We start from the raw sequence: 19,650 nt of genomic DNA on the forward strand, positions 1-19,650 counted from the left end.
CATTCAGTTCTATCAGTGAAGCAGACACTTAAGCTGTTTAGTCATTTCATTGTATCAAGTCATGCCGGTTGTACCTGTGCTATCTGAATGGATGGATGTACTGTTGTAGCCGCCTGGCAGCTGGAGCCTCAGTCACTTTGTGACATGATGCTGATTTTTTTTTTTTTTCCCCAATGTTCTAAACAGTATATTTTCTTAAGATTTTATAAGCCCTTTTTACAAAGAGGTAACAGGCACAATGGAAATGGTTTCAGTGAAAAAGTCTCCCATCCAAATGACCTTTTCTTGTTTTTAAGGAGAGATTATCTGTGAAAAGATTTTTCTCTTTGGCAGGCATACTTTTCATACATTTACTGTTTGTATAAGTACTTGCAGTTGAACTGGGCTTTGTTCTTTGCAGTCCTGCTTCCATGTTGGCTGGATGTTGTAATGGATCTTCTGTTTGTTACCAGCTTTTTAAATTTCCTTGGTGGCATAAGGTCCACTTCATGATTTCACTGCAAGATGAAGGTGGAAGGGAAGATGGTTTGAGTTGGGGAGTACATTTGTTTAAATGAAAATAATATTTAGATACAGTAATTAAAATAGGAGAATGCTTGGCCATTGAGTTGAACTTCTTGTACAAAACTCAAAGAACTTTGCATTCAGTAACTATAAACTTTGCAGTTTCCTTCTACACGAGATATGCTGTTTCTTTGTGTACAGACACATTATGTCTTTCCCTACTGTACCACTGACTCTAGCATTGCTGAGAAGAGAACCTAACTGTTGTGACTTCCGGTATTTCAGTCTGACTTCTAAAGTATGCTTCTCCGTTGAAAAAGATTTCCAGTATTACTTGGTATCTGCTTATCGTTCAGAGGTTTGCTTTGTTTGCTTTGTGAATACTTGATGCCTTATTATCCCACATTATTCCTTTTTCAGTGTTATGCCTTCTGGTTTTTTTTTTTTGATAGGTTGATTGAGATAGCAGGAAACAGATTCCCTACTTATTTTGACTCAGATGAAAAGCTGTTCTGCATGACCCGTAGCATTCATCTGTATCGAGAGCTGACCTGTGGCAGTGTACTGAAGAGGTATTCTTTTCCAGAGGTTAAAAAAAAAGACCATTTTGACTGGATTGTCTATAACAATATTTGTTTTATATCGAAGTTTTATGAAGAGTAATTCATTTATTTGAGGCCTTTTCATGTTGATAACAGCATGGTCTCCAACAAAGTAAAATTGCTAGAGGAAGGCTGGCATTGTTCTTCTCATTTCATAGTGTGTGACTAATCCGCTTGATTATTTCTGACAGACAATTCTATATGATCTGATCCCTGTAAGCCTTTAAAGGGGAGTGTTCATGTGACAGGTCTTATCTTGTCTTGGATGGTGGAGAGACCATAGTAAAAGAGTTACATTTTCCATGAAATAGGATTTTGCTCCTCCAAAGTACAGTTTACTTCCAGGAAGACTGGGACCCCGCCAGCAGTGGGAAGGAGGAATCGTTTCATAGTCGTCAGCCTGAATGCTGTTGTTGGCAGTGTTGTATTGTCATGTTGTTACCTTATGTTAATTTGTGAACACATTTTGCAATGAAAATTAGTTAAGTTGTATTTTAGCATCATCTTGTGTGTTTTGTGTTAGTGGGAGAATTATTCTAAGCATAGTTTCTTCTTCTAGTGCAGCTTTATCAGAGAACAGCTAGTAGCATATTTTCAACAGATTAGTTTGGCATACTGTCTTTGGAGTTATATGGAAACAGATTTGACCTTCTGCATATATAGGCACTAAGGATTCTTGTGTGGGCAATGGGACGCTGCTACTGTGAGCAAAAAGGTGCAGTTTTCAGTGTCCACTTAACTTGCTGTCAGCGATTCAGGGGTTGTACAGCATAGTGTTGCGAACTAGAGGTTCTTCCAAACCTCTTTTTTGGAGGGGTCCTGCCTTGGATTATGTGGCCCACTGGAGCCTCAGATTACTTTCCAAATCTCTGCAACACATGCAGATGTTAGTGGAGGTGATGTGTGAGGGGGAAAAAGAGAGGTTGACTTCAGGTTATTGAAGTAAACCTTTAATTTAAACAATTTCCGGCTTATAAAATGGTTCCATTGTGTAAATAATGTTATCAATGACGGGGGTTTTTTGTTGTTGTTTTGTCTTTTTTAGGATTATGTCTTTGGAAGAAGACATTATTTCAAAGAAAGTTAAACTCATAATAATTGACTCTGTTGCTTCAGTTGTCAGAAAGGAGTTTGACACAAAACTCCAAGGCAACCTGGCAGAGAGAAGTAACTTTTTGGCTAGAGGAGCATCAGTGTTGAAGTATTTGGCAGAGGAGTTCTCAATACCAGTAAGTTCTTCCTCCTTTCTTAAGTTTTTGCCTTACAGTATCAAGTAATAAAATCTGAGAAGAATGAAAATGACAGGAAGATGACAACCAGAAAAAGCTTCTAGCAGGAGTCTTCAGGCAGGTACCAGTTGGAAAATAGTTGTGGAATGGGGGAACAGTAACCGTTCTGCTTGGTGTTTGTTGTTGTTGTGCTTTTTTTTTTTAATTTAGGACTTCAAGTAAGGGTTTAAAAGATCCTCCAGCTGTGTTTCAGTGCTTTGTTTTCTACTTTTTTTTTCTGAAATCTCATATTTTATTTTCTTGCCATTAAATATTGCTTACCCTGATGGTTCCCTTCTAATGCAATGCTTACTCTATCTAGTGCGTACTCTGACTAGGTGAAGATCTTTTTCTACCTGTCCCTTCTACTTAAGTTTATAGACTCTCCAAAGGCCTTATGCTCTGGAGCAGCGGAAATTCCTTTTGTGACCAATAATGTATGCTAATTAATGCAGAAAGGTAGGTAACAGCTCAACAAATCCTTGTCTGTGGACTTGCACATAAAATACAAAGAAGACACGGACACTCAGTTCAGGGACTGGGTGGAACTGATCGAAAAGTGCTTTAGAAGATGTAAGCTGCGTTGGTGTGTGTGTGTGTCTGTGTGTGTTGGAGGATCATATCAACTCAAAAGATGTCATTGACACTCAAGTCTTGGAATTATTTCCTAGTATGGGTAACCTACTCGTCACTCCAGTGTAAGGGAGAAACTGTGACAAGAACTCGAGTAAGACTGGTGAGGCCTTTTCTCTCTGACACTCCTGAGGTCACAGCAGCTATCATACCAGAAATACACATGTCAGAGGTGTGGAACTAGCTGACTGACTTAAGAGGAATGTATTTCCTTCTGCCATGTAATTTCTAAAGACTTTTGATGGAGAAGATGAAACCCTATGTAAGTGCCTTTAAAGTTCAGGTATGAACGATAGCATCCTAGTTAGTGCACCCAGTCATGTTTGTAGTGCTTTAAAAAATCCAGGAAAGAATTGTGTGTAAGTATGTACATTCTCATATTTTGGGAAAATATGCAGTCCTTTGAAAAAGGAGTTCTATGGGAAGACACTATTTTTCTGTTTCTCTATTTTCTTCTCCTTTAGACACCCCCTTCTCCCCCCTCCACCTTCATTAAAATGATGACGCTGAGCTGGATTGGAGCCTCTGACAGTTCAGGCTGCTGCCCTGCTTACAGTCAGAGGGACAGTATTGATATTCACAAAAGTCTTAGAGTTGGACAATATGAAGTAGCCTAAGATTGTGATCCTAGCTCATCCTAAATAAGAGGACAATAAAGCTTGAATGTTTAAAGGTTTCCATTATGTTAAAGCTAATGTGTTTGCTTTGAGGCATTTGCGATACCTGGTGTGCTGGTGCTGTCCTTGTTTCTCACTGTGAACACTTTGGTAAGGAGTTCTGGAATTTTGGGCAGGAACTTGTGCTTTGGTCACAGCTCTGTCTTTTTGAATTGCTCAATGAGATATCTTACCTTTTAAATAAAATCTTTAAAGATCTGTGTAATTATATGTAAATACACAGATTGAAAGCTTGTATATTTTTAAAGCACCTATTGCTTAGGTTTATCAATTTATGCAGTGGAAATCCAACTGTATTTTCATTTATTGTCATCTTTAACACACATTGCTTGTGGGTTGGTTCTGGAGTATTGTAAAGAATTTTTTTTTTTTTAAATTTTATGTTAGAAAATAAACTGTAGTAACTGTTATTAGTTAAGAATTCTAGAAGGGCCTTGGCTAGAGATTTGGGTTCTTGCAAACAGGGATCCCTAGGCAAGGCTGTGTATGAGTAACTTGCAAAATCCAACAGCGGAGTGTGTTATGCTTCTGCAAGTGTTGGTGCGTACTAGAGATAAGTCGGCTGTTGCATTAACCTCTGCTACTTGAGGTTACAGAGTATCCACAGTTCTAATTGTTAATAACTGTGTTGGAATTATTTCAGATGTTTTTACTTACCTAGAAAATCATAAATATAAATTTGGGACTAAAAGAACATTAAGGTTGCAAAGTGATTTAGATCACTCATAAATTAGATACATGAAACAGTATGTAACACTTATTTCATGGCAGAATCAATGCAACTAAATATTAAGTTGGACAACAAGTAGGGGGACTCGGCCTGAGACTCTGAAAAAAAATTGGAATTGATACTTGAAGTCAATCTATACTCAACTGATAGGAGTTGAAGTCAATTGTTTTGGCTGTAGCTAGAAGGTCTGGTGAAAAAGTTTGAGTAGTTAAGCAAGGGAATTGGAAATAAGGAGGTTGTGTATTACCTATTTAGCTATAACTGTTACTGGAGCAGTACACCTGGTGTTAACATTCCAGGGAGGATGGTGAAAAATCAGTTTCTAGGGAATAGCCTTGAAAATGACTGGGAGAAAGGGAGAGCATTCTTAGTAATTAAGACGTAAGGCGCTTACTTTGTTTGGCTTAGCTAAGGAAATATTAAGGGTTTCTTCATTAGTCAATATGTCCCTGCTTGAGGAAGAGGTATTTGATAAAAGCAACCTTCTCTTCAGCTGACAGAGGTATACCACAGTTCTGTGGTTGGAAGCTGAATTAAGCAAGTTCAGACTTCAAATAAGGGGTGTGTTCTTACTGGACTAATTAATCATTGGAACGCATTACTAAACATAAATAGCTTCTTGTCACTGGGTATTTTTAAATGGGCTTTTTTTCACATTTCCTAAAAAGGAAATGGGTTCAAATAGGGTTAAATTTGGGGAAACCCTGTACTACCATGTTATGCTGGAGTTCAGATGAGCTTAACGCAGTTCTTTCTGCTGGCATGATAAACTCTCTAGCTGTTTATAATTGTGTGTTCATGGTGTCAGGATATTGAGTTTGTACAAAGCATTCATAGCTTTTACCAAATTTAAGGGGACCTGTTTCAAACCCAAGTAGCTCTATATGGTAAGAAGTATTTGGAAAAAAGCTGACCATAACTGCCTCAAAACTGATGGTCATTATTCAGTAACCTCTCTGCGCCTTTATTTTCAGTCTGTAAAATGGGAATAACAGAGCTGTTAGTTGTGAGGATGCTGTGAGGATAGGATCATTACTGTTGAGAAAGCACTCATGCTGTGTCCATGAGCAATGGATAGATGCTCATTGGAAAGTAACACTTGCCATCCTCAGTGTAAAATTTAAATAATGTGTAGTAAATGAAACCTTAATCCATCTTTTGAGATGAGAAAAAAATATTTAACATATTCATTGAATGGCACCATCTTAGCCCCTGAATGAAGTAAGTGAAAGTGTTGTGTGATTATAAATTTTTGCTTGACTTAATGACTTTTGAATTTTTTTGTCTGTAAAGTACAAAGAAACACAAAGATTTTTTTCTTATGTATGGGTGTTAGTAAAACATAAGTTGTTTCTCGAAAAGTGAAATATGATGCCTGACTGATTTCCTTTTTTGATCCCTTCTTCCACCTAACTTAGCAGTAAGCCTGGTTCCACCCTAGGTTCTTTAAATGATGCCAGGGCAAGAGGCAGCACAAGGTTTGGATTGCTTCTGGTCTATTGACAGGCCACCTGGCAGCCATGCTGATGACTGAACAGTAACTGAAGCTTTTTCCTCCATGGGGCACTATGTAGCAGGGTCCCTTTTTCCCCTTCCCTGCACACAGCCATGACCAAAACCTGTTCTTTTTGCCAGGTTTGGTTGAAACTAGCCAGTCAGATCAAAAGCGATTGCTAGAAACTAAGGAGGACAGTTTGACTATAAATCAAACAAAAAGCCCTTTATTTTTGAAATCCAGTGGATATGTAAAGCTATATGAAAGGTTTACATTACATTTATCTGTTTTAGAGCATGCTGTACTTGAGGGCATTTGGATCTGAATGTTTTCTGTTACAATGAGTAGTGATGCTGTGTACCAGATTACATATTTAAGCTGCAGTAATCAGTCCTATATGTTTCCTGTCTAGTTTCCTGACATCCATAGCCTTCTTAAAAAGAATAGAAAACAAAATACACTTTGGATTTTCTTTTGTCTCTTCTTCTGTATTCACAGGAAACTATTTATTATTAGTAAGTGGTATTCAGTGAAAGTAGTTTAATGTTCATGCTGGTTGAAAGGGAAATGATGTCTCCATTTCAGTGAAGAGCTAAAACCCAATACGACTAGAATTGTTCTTGAGATTTAACGGTTTAGCTTATAACAATTTTTTTTTTTAGTAGAACCTGGTCTTCTAGTTGTTAGTACTTGAGAAAATCTGTGAAGCTGGCTAGACATCTCCATGGAAAAGCACTAAAACTGGCAGTTGCAAAACCAAACTGCTTTAAGCATTCTTTTAAATGTCAAACTGAGACTGAAGATGAAACTTGCTTTGTAAATCCCTAAGGCTAATCAAATTACAACACTGGCTGTCCTTTATACTTTTGTCCGGGTTGTGTTCCTAGACCTGTGAAGTGAACCTTTGTTATTTATGATCAGCATGTTGGCTATCATTACTACCAGCAAATGTAGAATAGTATCTATCTTTTTTTTATTTGTTCTTTCTGAGAATATGAAATAGCTTAAGAGGAGAGACTTTCTTCTCTCACTTGTGATTTATAATGCAAATGAAAGACAAACCTTATGTAACTATTCTCTAATGCTTTTGTTTGCTGTGCTGAATAAGTTAACAGTAGTCAAGAAGCCCATAATTTCTAGAGGTAGTGTTTTTGTTCCCCTTTAGATGCCACATGCTCCATTTAAGCACTAAGAGTTCGCTATATCAGTATTGATAATATGACAGTAATTAAAGCTGTCGTAGTCAATTTTCTTTTCATACTCTTAGTTCTCACATTTTTCATTTCAGTGCTTCACACTCTGTAAACTTTATACCCAAGATTTTCATTGCTTGGAAAGCCAAATATTTAGCTAAATATATATTTGGTTTTGGGTTGTATAAGTTTTTTCTTCTCAAAATCAATTTATATGCACAAAGTACTTGACATCTGCAGTCCCTTTTCTGCTGTCTTTGTTTATGTGTGTTTAATTGTATCATCTCAGCTACCTGCAGTAAAGTGTCTCAAGATTGAAGTGCTTCTGTTGGCAAAGAGAGAATATTCAAACTGTTAATTTTCTCTTTCTTTATAAACAAGTGTTTCCATTTGGCCTTATCCTTCGTTCTGTTGTATTCTGTTTCCACATAGATGGTTGCTTGTCAGCTCCTCTGCACCCTTTGCTATTGCTGTTCTGATATTTGAAAATATTAGTTTATGGAGAGCTAAACAAATTCCAGAATAGAAGATTTCTGAAGAAAAGTTGTTTAAATGCCAGTTCCCTTTGAATTGGTAATAAATATGTAGAAATCTTTGGAAAAAAATGGATAGTTGATTTTTTTTGTTACAGTATGTAACAACACTGTATGCTGACTTTTCCAAAACTATGGAGATAGAGACAAATTCACCTGGAAGTCTAATGTACCTGTACTGTAAGCTGCTGCAATGCAAACTTTGTTTTTATACTTTGGTATTAAAAAGTATTTTTTATAGCAGTGTTCCAGAAACAGTAATTGAATTATTTTTGCAAGTTGTTTGAACCTAGAATAAGAAAAACTTTTCTTTCCTTCCAAAACTTAGAGAACTGGTTCCATTTTGAAGTCTTCGAAAAAAAGAAATATCTTGCATGTTATACCACATCGAAACATGTGTTTCTTTAATGAGGAGCTAACCTTATCAGAAGAAAACACTTTGGAACTGAGTTACCAGAATTTTACTAGCCATATTTAGGCCAGATGTGGTTCAAACAGTTTCTAGTGGTGAGAATTCGGTGGAAAGTATGGGTCCTTTTCTGTTGAGCTGCTGATATTTATGTAAAGTGTCTTGTTGCTCAAATTTAAAGCATATTTTGTGTTTATGTATGTATGTGAACTTGAATACCCTTACCAACTGCTAATAGAAGGATCTTTACATTTCTACGTAATCCCACTGAACTCCTAACCATCTGCTTGCTGCAAAAGGTTGAGAATCACCTAATAATGTGATTCTCCTTTCAGTGTGGGGCTGCTACTTGCTTTGTTTCTCTCTCTCTCTCTCTCTCCCCCTCTCTCTCTCTCCACCCCCGCCCCCTTGTAACTTCCGTACTTCCTTTTAACTTCCATGAAGTCTGTATGTTTCTTTAGGGAGCAGCATGAAAGTTAAAACAACTTGTGACTGTTTGCTTAGAAGACTCAGAATAGTGCTTCTGAACCTGCAGAATTTTATTAAGATAATTCACTAACTGCTTGTAGAAACTGAGTTGTCCTTCTATGAACTCAATAGGATGAAAAGATACTAGTGTATTATGCTAATCATATTGTGAACATTAGCCACAGAAGCATAAATATTTAGAATAATGTAGATATTGCAGAATTTGCTGACTTTTATTATTCTGTATGAATTAAAGAAACATTGAATAGCCCTAACTTTGTTTTGAGCCATGGAAAAACAGTACTTAATTTGTTTCCTAAATCAGGAAAATTACTTCCAAAACTAACTTTCTTCTAGTAAAGAACAATTCTTGTTCTCTTCAAGATGTTTCACTCCCCCTGCACCAAAATTCAAGTTGGTGTTTGTGTCCTCATTAAATGGTGAATTGAGCAGCATTAGAAAATTGTGTTTGTCCTAGCTATATAAGAACTTTTGGTTTCAAACGTATCCTCTTCTGGTGCAAAGAGTAATACCTAACCTTGTTCAGTGTGCTTCATCAGTTTAAGTAACAGTTTGTGAAACAAACAAACCGTTTTATGTTAAGATTTCCTCCCATGTTATACTTCGCAGTATTTTCGTGCCCAGAGCTGAGTCTATAGCTTTGGGGTTTTTTTGTTAAATATTCTAGTGTTACCCTTTGTTTTCTTACATAAACCTGTTTAAAAACAAGTGTCAGAATTTCATATATATGTGAACGCTGCTGTTTGTAAAGTGTGGTTTGGAATGCATTTTAATTTGTGTTATTATTTAATTAGGACAACAAAATGGTTAAAGGAGACTTACAAACCGGAGTTTGTTCTTTGTCCTTGTTAAAACTTCATAAACCCATTTTTTGTTGGCAGATCTTTTGTTTCAGTTATCCCTCTGCTCCACAGTACTGAGCAAAAAATAGTTTTGATAAAAGGGAGTTACTCCAACTACTAAGTGTCATTACAGTGGCAAAGTTAGGTGGCTTTGTCTTCTCGTGTGACTGTTAAAAATTATCTTCGGAAGGCAGAACTTTGTTTTAGTTTAAAATGACTGGCTAAAATGTAATTATAACTATCTCCAGTATTGCTGCCATCTGTGTACTTTTTTGTATGTGTCTGGAGAATATACGTTTCTGCAGTTTATGGCCCAACACTGTGTTCCTTTTGGACGGTCTATGTTCATAAAATATTTAATACTGCTGAGGAAAAGGAATGAGAAATGGTAGAGCAATGTTTCCTGTTTTCATGTGGTGGTGAAGTATAGAAAAGGAGGTAGTTTAAAGTCATATGATACTGGAATTCAGTTTTCTTTTTCTTTTAAAGTATTCCCTTCATTGCTTTTTCCATTTTACAGTGCAAGTGACTTTGCCAAAAGCTATCATTCTGCACAATTGCACATAATGCAATTATGTAGAAGGAAGGCACCAGTATTAACATACAGAAGAGGGAGGTGAGAGAAATGAGATTTTATTACCAGCTTTGTTTTTGATCTGCTATACGATCATGGCCAATGCTTGCTGTAAAGGAGGGCAGACACTTTCCCTGGTATCTGCTGTGACTTGAATTTCTGAAAGACTTTATCTAAAATAAATTAGCAGTTCCTTGTGTCTTCTAACCCTCATTCTCATTAGACTTCTCTGAGTTTCCTTCAGCTGATGTACATCATCTTGAAAGTGAGGTGCCCAAAACTGAGATGGAATTCCAGATGAATCTCTACCAGTGTTAAGGTCTGGAGAAGGATTTCTTCTCCTGCCTTGCAGGACATCCTCTTGTTTATGCATCATAGTGCACTGTTTGCTTTCTTTGCAACAGCCTGATGTCATTTACTTACCATTCCTTAAAACCCTGGATCTGCATCTGCTGACTCTGTTACTTAGCTAGTTGCTCCCCCTTCTAATGTGTTATTTTTCCTGACTTGTCGAGATGGTTTTGAATTCTAATCTTATATTCTAGTGTACTTGCATTCTCCTCCCCACTTTCCTGTTTGTGCAAGGAACATGATAATTCTTTCTACTACAGATTCTTTGTGTTAACTAATGGATAGAACCAGAATTCAAGCAGACTATACCATTTTGTTCAGGAAGAGACCTTTAAACACTGGTAACTGCTATGTGTCATTTTCCAATAAACTTTGCATCTACCCTGTAATAGATTAATCTAGGTTATATTTCTCCATTTTAACATACCTATCTAAGACTTTCTACTGCTAAAATAAAAATACGATATTTGGGGTTTTTTTTGTTCTGCCCTTTCATGTTGTTACTCTGTATGTGCTGTAGAAAACAACAGTAATTATACTGGAGGGCTTTTATGCCTTTTACTGGGGGGTTAGGGTTTGGCAAGATATGTACTGTTCTGACTGCGAAAAATTGCCCGAACCTTTAGGCCAATAATCTGTTTGTGACTCTGCAGAGAAATACTTATGTGTCGAGTATTCCATTTTTTTTGCATGTTTTCTTGTGCCTCATTCTTGTCCTTTGATTTTATTTAAACTGTAGGTTCTCTAGGAATATTTCTGCATTTGCATAATGTGTAACTGAAAGTGATTCTAGTCTCTAGATAGGATAGCAATACAAAGGATAGCTGACCAGATTACAGGTTGTCAGAAAAATCTTACCTATATGAGCTCAGTATAGACTAATTAGCGGTTTGATTTCTAGATTCTCTAGAGTTTGTTTGCTTTATGGTTACTCAGCCCCAGGGCTCCTGGGAATAAAGAGGACCTGTTCTGCAATTGTTACTCCTAAATAATATTGTACCAGCCCCCTGAGGTGTAAAGGGATGGGGATAAGAGGAAATTAAGATTGGGCAATGCATATGTCTGTTACAATACAAATGTGCCCGGAGATCAAAAGTAAAATCTTATTTGCTTAGAAACTGGCAGTAGCTGAGATGATTGTATCACTTCCCTCTTTGTGTCTACAGGACTGCTTTGTGAGAATATTGCATTTGCGTGGAACCAGGTGCACTGCTGGGGCTGCTTTTTCATGAAATATGATCTGGAAGCTTCATGATGCTGCTGTTAACTAGAGAACCTGCATTTTTCAGTCTGCAAAATTTCCCCTCCTTCCACACATGGTTGGATGGTAATAACAGACAACCACACCAAACGATTGCAGCTAGATGGGTGATGATCCTGTGCTGCCTTGAAAATAGGTGTATCTAGGTTTACAGGAAAGGCTTTTCAGTCTGCACTTTTTCTTTCTACTGTTGAGGCTCTTGTGCATTAGAAAAGTTGTGGTTTTCGCTCTGGTTTCCCTCCTCTGTTTTGCTTGGAATTGGAATCTGTGACCTGTAACATAGGGTCTCCTGAGCAACTTCATTCTGATTTTTCTACAAGAAGACTCCATCTTCTTTATTGAGAACATGTATGTTTTGTATCATTGTTCATTGAGGTTGCATCTTTCTATGTTGATTTATTCACCCCAATTTTCTATTTAAAGAAGGAAACCTGTCATTTTAACAGCAAGCATTTTAATTCATTTGGCAGAAGTTCAGTATAATCAAACTGAGGGAGACTCATTCCAAATACGGATTCCTATGAGAATCTACATTATTTCGGTAACCTCATCAAAACTGTCATGTTGCCTCTCGCTAAAATGCACAGCTATATCTCATTTGAGAATATAGTACTTCTGTTGTAATATTCTAGGTAAACAAAATTAGTTTTAGAGGTTTTTATTAAATAAGACTGAGCAGCCATATGCCGAATTTTAATTAGACAGGAATGAATGATATGTTGTTTTTTGTTGGTGACACTACATCTGAATTTCAGTAAGATAGTATCTCTCCCCAATACTCTGTTAACATTTTTGATACTCTGAGTTGGATGAGCTGCATTGCCCAGCCCAGAATACAGATCACTGTCTTTAGATTCTAGTATTTTCCATACTTTACTTTTGTGTTTATCATATCACATACTTTTGACCTAGGGCAGAGAGGGCTTTACTCTTCAATGATATCTGAGGTCTTGACTGGATTTTTGGCAGACTGTGGTATTATATTTTTCATGATGTGCTGGTTAGCAAAATTACCTCTAATACATGAACTAAACACTACTTTTCATGCAACTGAAACCCTTAGTTCTTGTAGAGGAAAACTTTAAAAGTGCTTACTGGTTAGATGCTTTTTGTAACTTCATAAAGGTCCCCCCTAGGGAAAAGGGGGGCTTGCTTAAGGCTGCAGGCACATACCATTGCTCCGGGTACATTACTTTTCAAGAACGTTTAAGCAAACCAGCTTCAGATGTTGGCAGTCTTTGAAACACCAGATGAAGTTATTTCTCTGCAAAGTCTATGAACAATACTAGCAAGCTACAACTGGATAATTGGAAGCTTGGTGTAGGGCTATGTGTCTGTTTCTCTATAGGTCTTAAATTTGTGCATCACCAAATGCATGGTGTCTTTTTTCTTCCAGTAGTCATGACAGAAGATGCAGTGAAAGGTAAGCTAAGTATGAAATACTAAGATGACTCTTTTAATTCACACCCTTGCCTTCTGTTATCTTCTGTGATTTCCTTAAACAATGTCTTATTCTAACAAACCTCAAGTCTGCCCAGAGAGGTTTGGAATGACATCTAAGAACTGTTCCCTTATGTCTTTAGCAAATTCTCTCAATTCTTCAGGAACAGTACAGGAGCCTGCTGCTCAACCTTTTAGTGATACGGCCTTTTCCATATAATTTTCTAGCTAGATAGTGAAGAGCTTGTTTGGAAGAGGAATTGACTGATAAAACATTCAAGGTTTACTTGTGTCAAAAATTGTTTGTGGGAAAATTCTTAACCCAAAAAATCCTCTGAATATGCACTGCCATAGGATTTCCTGGAGGGTATAGACAGCCAGCCGCCTAAGGCTGGCATGTGTTGGGCTTGTATAACTTTCCCTGGTTGCATGGAAGAGCTCCATGTCATGGCCCTTCCTGGCATGGTAATGTAAAGTGTCATGCCTGGGCAGTGAGCACAAAGTTTCTGAGGAGGCCTAGGGGCAGAGCGTATGCACAGAACTAGTATACTGTATATGCTCTACTCTGCTTCTGTGATGCCCCTAAAATGGAGCTACTAGAAGCAAACAGATGCTGCTGAAACGATTTGTGAAGCCTGCTCCTGCTTCTTATATTTTCAAGGAGCAGATTGCCAATACAAAAGGAGATTGTTATTGGCTAGAGATACTGTTTTGGGGTTGGCAGCAATGCCTACTGCTGTGCCTCCTTTTTCAGTTGGCTTAAGCAAGCCACAGAAGAAAGGAGCTAGCAAAGTGGTGAAGCTGCTGCCTGGAAATCCAGTGATCTGCAGCCCACTCTGCAGTTGTCCCTAGGAAAGAAGGCCACCAGATACAAGCTGCAAGCAGAATAAAGTATCTGTGCAAATCACAAGTGGCACATGTGTAGCAGTTTAATTGAACGTGCATTACAGAAAGTTTGAGTAGTCCAAAATCAAGAGGTGGTCAACCAATGTCAGAGATTAAACAGCAGCCAGAGGACAATACATGCTTTTTTCCTTCCTCTGTGCCTTGTAATTAATTTCAGTATAGAGTTTGCAACTGGTTCATACTTGCTGATGAGCCCAAACAAGGATGTAAACCAGCTGAAAAGCAGCTCAGGGAAAAAAAAAAAATGTAGTGGGCAATTTTGCAGCTGAACAGGCACTAATGTAGGCAGAAAGGAGGGGCAGGAATGTGTGGTTTCTGGCAGCACCACAGATTTTGAATGTAAAACTGCATTTTCATTATAAAAGGGTAAGTATGAGTAAAAATGCTAACCAGGTTATTACTCACAACAAGCAAAGAAAAAGAGTATTAGGTGCTAGGAACATCCTTTAAACTTTTAACAGCTCTAGGAAGGATTGTGTTACATACCATTATTATGATGCTTTGTACTTTGACTAAAGGTGAGCAAATGCCTGGCTGCATACAGCCTATCCTTACATTGCTTAGGGCTTTTGTGCATCATTAGGTCAGTGTCGTGGTTTTAGTCTGCATGTTCTGGTTTTAAAATGCATCATAATATGCTGTATTTGGAGTTGTAATATATCCATGCATAATGAATTATAGCTGAGGTCAGAAACTATGCTGAATAGTAGATTTTCAAACCACAGTGTTTCTTCCTATGCTAAAATTCAGAATGAAATGTATAACAATCCATAAAATAGCTGGTACAGTTTATAACATGCTTGCATTCCTTCATTATTAATAGTTTCATATCCATCTGTCAGCATGCTATGGCTAAACTATTAGCCAAGTTTTTGCAGCTGCTGCTTTACAAGTCTGTAGAATGTAGTTATCTCCAGCTTCTGTTTCTTGTCTACTAGTAAGAGGAAATTTTACAGAGAACTTACTATATTGTCCAAGACTGTAAGTTCAGTTCTAGGTGAAAGTCTATGATCTTGATTTAACTTGGCCTGTGGTACTTTTCCTGTTACTTCTTTTGTTTGAACTACATTGGTTGCAGCAGTTGTTTCAAGTAGTATTGGTTTGTTTAATCTCATTAGAAGTTCTGCACATAGTTGTTGTAGTCCTGTATTTTTGTAGTTCTATTTTTAAGAACACTTTGTGCAAATTATAGTTGCTGACTTGATCTAAAGATAGGGCCCCTAGAAGAGGTCTGTTATGAGATGAATGGGTCTATGCGTAATATGTGGGGAGGTTTTTTGTTTTGACTCCCTCCATTAAAACGTGAATGAAGATGAGTATTGTTTCCAGCAAAGATAGCTATTGATGTAGAAAGTAGTATGTACATAGACTGCCAAACTACTTTGTGCATGATACTGAACAGTTACTGGAGAGTAACAGTTAAGATTATTGCTTAAATCAAAATAGTTTCATGCTAGTTACTTGGAGACGCAAGTTTTCTAGAAGTATTAGTGTGACCCAGTACCTCTGTGTGTGTGCGTGCTTTTTTTAATTCAAATACCGTCAAATTCCAAAGGCCACGATTTGTAAATCACGATAGATACCCGCTTTCTCTCCTATTTTTGGTGCCAGATAAAATCTGTTAACATAAATATGAAATTTCTAAGTGATAAAATAATATTTGTGTATTTTTACAAGGTTCTGTCTCCTAGAATAATGTTAGTTATGCTGATAGGATGTAATGAAATCTTTGCCATCTTATAAAACCAGTGCTAGGGCATAAATTGCATTTTGCATACTTGACTGTCTGACCTGCATTCAGTCCAGTCATTCATTTCTGACTGGACCATTAATATGTCAGACCTCTCACCTGTTTAATACAGTGGCTGTTGAAATACATACCAACAAGTTACATTTCCATTCATTTCCAAAGGCTTAAACTTGCTATTTTCATGCCAAGAGCCAACTATTACCAGACACTATCGGTAGTGGTAGTAGACCAGTCTGTTACTAGGCTTGTATTTCAGTTGCCTTAATGTCTTGTTTGCTTGTTTTTTCTGATATTGGAGTGTTCCTTAATGGGGTTGGTTTGAAAGAATACCTGTCTTGTATTTGGTTACTTTAATACTAATTTTAACTTCATGTGCTCTATTTGCCCTTAAACACTGGTATTTTAACATTGTTTGAAGCTGGCTTTGTAGTTCCTTCTGAAGGAATAATTGACTAGCAATAATAGCGATGCATTTCTCCTCTCAAGGACAAACAAAACCAGCCTGTACTGTTTCTTCTTGGTCACTGTCATTGAGTCCTTTGTTGGGATGGCAGAGGTAGGGTTTACATACTGGTGAATATGTCATGAATTGTTGGTACAATGACCTAACTGCTGCTTTTTTTCATAAAGCCTCCCAAATGTAAGGAGATACTAAACAGAGGAGATCTGTGAATAGCCAGGAAATGAGAGCAATGCCATTTACACAACTTGATTTGCTCTTACTGGAGTACAGTAAACTACTGTATCTCTGCAAATTTTATGAACTTGTTTGGAATTAACAATGCAGCCTGAATGCTAGGTGCTCCTTAAAAACGTGAACCTGGCCCCAGTACAGTTGTAGAGCCTTCTGGAGTTCTGAGCAGAAAACATAAGAATTTGTAGCCAGGCCTGAAGCATATGCATGTCATGCAGACACTGTAATTTATTCTATTAAATATAAATTTAGTATTTATGTAAGTTTGGGGTTTTGTAACTGTAATGTTCCTCAGATACTGAGAATGTCCAAAGAAATGCTAGGTAATTAAGAACAGTCAGTCACGTTACCCCAGTTCATGTGAAGGATAGACAACATTGACTCTCTTGGCATAGCAAACTGCCTTCTTTCTAGTAGTTGAATACCCAACACTTAAGATTATGTTGTTTAAGAAATCATACAAGTCATTGGCATTTTTTAGGCAAAATATGATTTAGATTTGGTCCATAAATCTTGCTATATGTGAAGAGAAAGTACTCAAGGAAAATAAAATTTCAGGGGTACTAGGAAAAGATGCCTGGTTCATGATGCTGTGGTATCAGTGATAAGTCATGTAAGTTGTATTCCTGAGCTCTAAAAATAGACACAAGCTCAATTACTGTCATGTGCTTCTGTCAGAAACTATAGATGGAATTACAATGTTATGTTTTTTTATCAATGCCAAAGTTTTTCAATAATCCATTTACTGACACAGTCCACAACCTCAGAATATTTTAATTACTACAGCTTTTTTCTCAGCTTCAGTAAATCTGCTTCCTAGTTCAGGCTTGTAACTGATGAGGTAAGGATAAAGTGAAGAAAGCTTGATAGGGATTGGTGTGAAAGTTTTTTATTAGTTCAGTTGATACAGTCAGGAAAAGGGAGAGCTTTTCACTAGAAACCTGACAAGGGGCTAGGGAAAATCTACTTGTCAGTTGGTCTAGTGAAGGAGAATATTTCTGCCTGTAAACTTCCCTTCGTCTAGTTCAAACTCTATAGAGCTACTGATGAGCAGAGACATTAAGCTTTCCTAGTTTTTCTGTGTCATTTAACCTGAAAATTTCTTTTATGTTTAAATTGCAGTTTTGTAATATACTGTAAGATACCAAATGCTTGTGATCACTTGCATCCCTTTGTATGTGAGTGATCTAGTAAAGTACACAGTACTGACATGCTTAATTGTCTGCCATTAATGAATTTTTGGGGGGGATCCACTCTCCTAGTGTAGGCATGTGGAAGTCCAACAGAAGAATAAAGACAACAGAATTTTTTATTAAATAGAAATACTTCTAAGATATTTTGTAGATAGGGCAGCTTATAGTTTGTTTTGATGGTACTGAAATGGAAGCAGAAAGCTGACACTCCTCCTCCTTCCTGCACAAAATTTTAAAGCAATTGGAAGTGAAAACTGACACTGTTCAAACCTCTCTTGATTTTTTGCTGTCATCAGCATGCTTGATATGTATCCTTGGTGTTTCATCTATTTTATGTGGCAACTGAGAACATCTGTCTTAATCCTAAAGGTTGCTTTTTTCCTTTGCTTCACTATGTACCTTGAAGAGATATCTCCAAATGGAGTCCTGTTTTGCAGGTGGTTATTTTTCATTGTTTTGTTTTTCTCTTATCCCCTCTAAACAGGTGATAAGAATCCAGTTTAAAGACACCTTAAAATCTACCATCTTGTTATGCCAGTCACGTTATTAAATCTAATTTCAGTATCAGGAGTGAGTTTTCCTTGGAAATGGTGAAAAAGTAGCAGCATAAATTAAAGTTACACTCCTTTGTATGAATTTCTTGCTAGTATTCTTTTTTCCACTCCCCTCTTGTATATTCTTCATTGTATCTGTTAAAGGCTGAAAAGATGTCATCCACATTCTTTACAACAGCAGTCAATGTACAGTGTCTATTTAGTCACTGTTGAATTTCTTGGATTTTATATGTTTTGTGAAACAAGGAGAACCACGTTGTCTTGGTCAGATGGGATGAAAATGTGCAGCTGACAAATTCAGACTGTACTTGTCAGACTTAGACTCGCTAATATTTTGTATTTGTGATTGAAGGTGAAACTTCACTGGCAACTTTTTGACAATACTGTGTGCTTTTTATATATATGTGTGTGTGTGTAAATGCACACATAAATATACACCTTATGTTACCTTTTTTGTTCTTATGGAAGCATTTGTGCAGCCATATAGTGAATTGGAGTGGGGAACTGATCCAGCTGAAAAGTCATCTTTCAGGCTTTTTTCCTGAATAGCTTTTCACCTGAACACAATATCCTTGCATCTTGACTTGCTCACTTGTATTCCACTGTAGTCTCTATGTCCTTTTACAAAGAACACCTGTGTTGCTAACTGGTCTTTTATTTTTAAACTTAGTTGTCCTTATAGCAGCTTGTGCTTCTTGAATTGCATCTCCCCCCGCCTGTGTTTTTTATTTTTGCAAGTATTTCTCCAGTCTTTTGAGACCTTCTTGAAGGCTAATCCTGTCCTGTCATAGTTGGTTCCTTCCGTTCATGGTGCTGATGCACAAGCATTTTGCTGAAACGGTGCAGAGGACTTTAGTGCTACTCACCATTGTGCTGTGGTTTATCTGTTCCTCTCACTAGAACGTACTAATTGGATAACAGATGTGTTTTTCAGCTGTATGGGTTAGGACTAAACTGAAATGTACTAATTCTTCTCAGGTTTATTTTCTGTGTTAATATAATGAAATACACGGAAGGTGGGTGATTTGCAACCAAATAATTTCATCCAGGGTCTCTAATTATACTGAAATTACAGGCACTGACTTCTGAATCATCAGAACTTGAAGACAGAATTAATTCCATATGCTATAAATCATTGCAATAATATTTTTCTTCATAATTTCAGACATGGAAATATTAGCATTTACATAAAAATACTAACTATATAGAAAGATTTTCAAGAACTACAAGCAGATTGTGTTCCATCAATCACTTTTCAGAATGTGTTTACAGTCTTTTCGTAGGAGGGCATATTTTCTAGTAGCTAGACATTAAACTAGAAGTTGTTTGGATTATGTTCTTAGCAGTGTTGTCCAGTATCTCCCCTGGCCCAAGTTTAACATGCAAAGGAAGAAGAAGCTGTAATGAGAAGGCCTGTGGATGAAGGATTCTATTTGTGGGAAATTTGCTCACCAACTGAAGTACAATATTCTCATTCTAACTTCCAACATATGTCCTATAGCAATTTTGGGTATTTTATTTCAGACAAAGGTAGTGGCTGTGTATTTTGCAC

General features: G+C 37.1%; 1 protein-coding gene across 2 annotated transcripts in view; it reads left to right on the top strand.

The window, feature by feature from the left end:
* Positions 1 to 19,650, top strand: part of RAD51B (RAD51 paralog B) — a 402,585-nt gene that overhangs the window by 15,092 nt on the left and 367,843 nt on the right. For both annotated transcript variants that reach the window (XM_059819771.1, XM_059819770.1), the window contains exons 5-6: positions 957 to 1,076; positions 2,152 to 2,335. In XM_059819771.1, the coding sequence (XP_059675754.1) occupies positions 957 to 1,076; positions 2,152 to 2,335 (304 nt within the window). The remainder of the gene's footprint in view (positions 1 to 956; positions 1,077 to 2,151; positions 2,336 to 19,650) is intronic.

The sequence above is a fragment of the Gavia stellata genome, chromosome 7 (genome assembly GCF_030936135.1).
Source record: "Gavia stellata isolate bGavSte3 chromosome 7, bGavSte3.hap2, whole genome shotgun sequence".
Classification (NCBI taxonomy): Eukaryota; Metazoa; Chordata; class Aves; order Gaviiformes; family Gaviidae; genus Gavia; species Gavia stellata.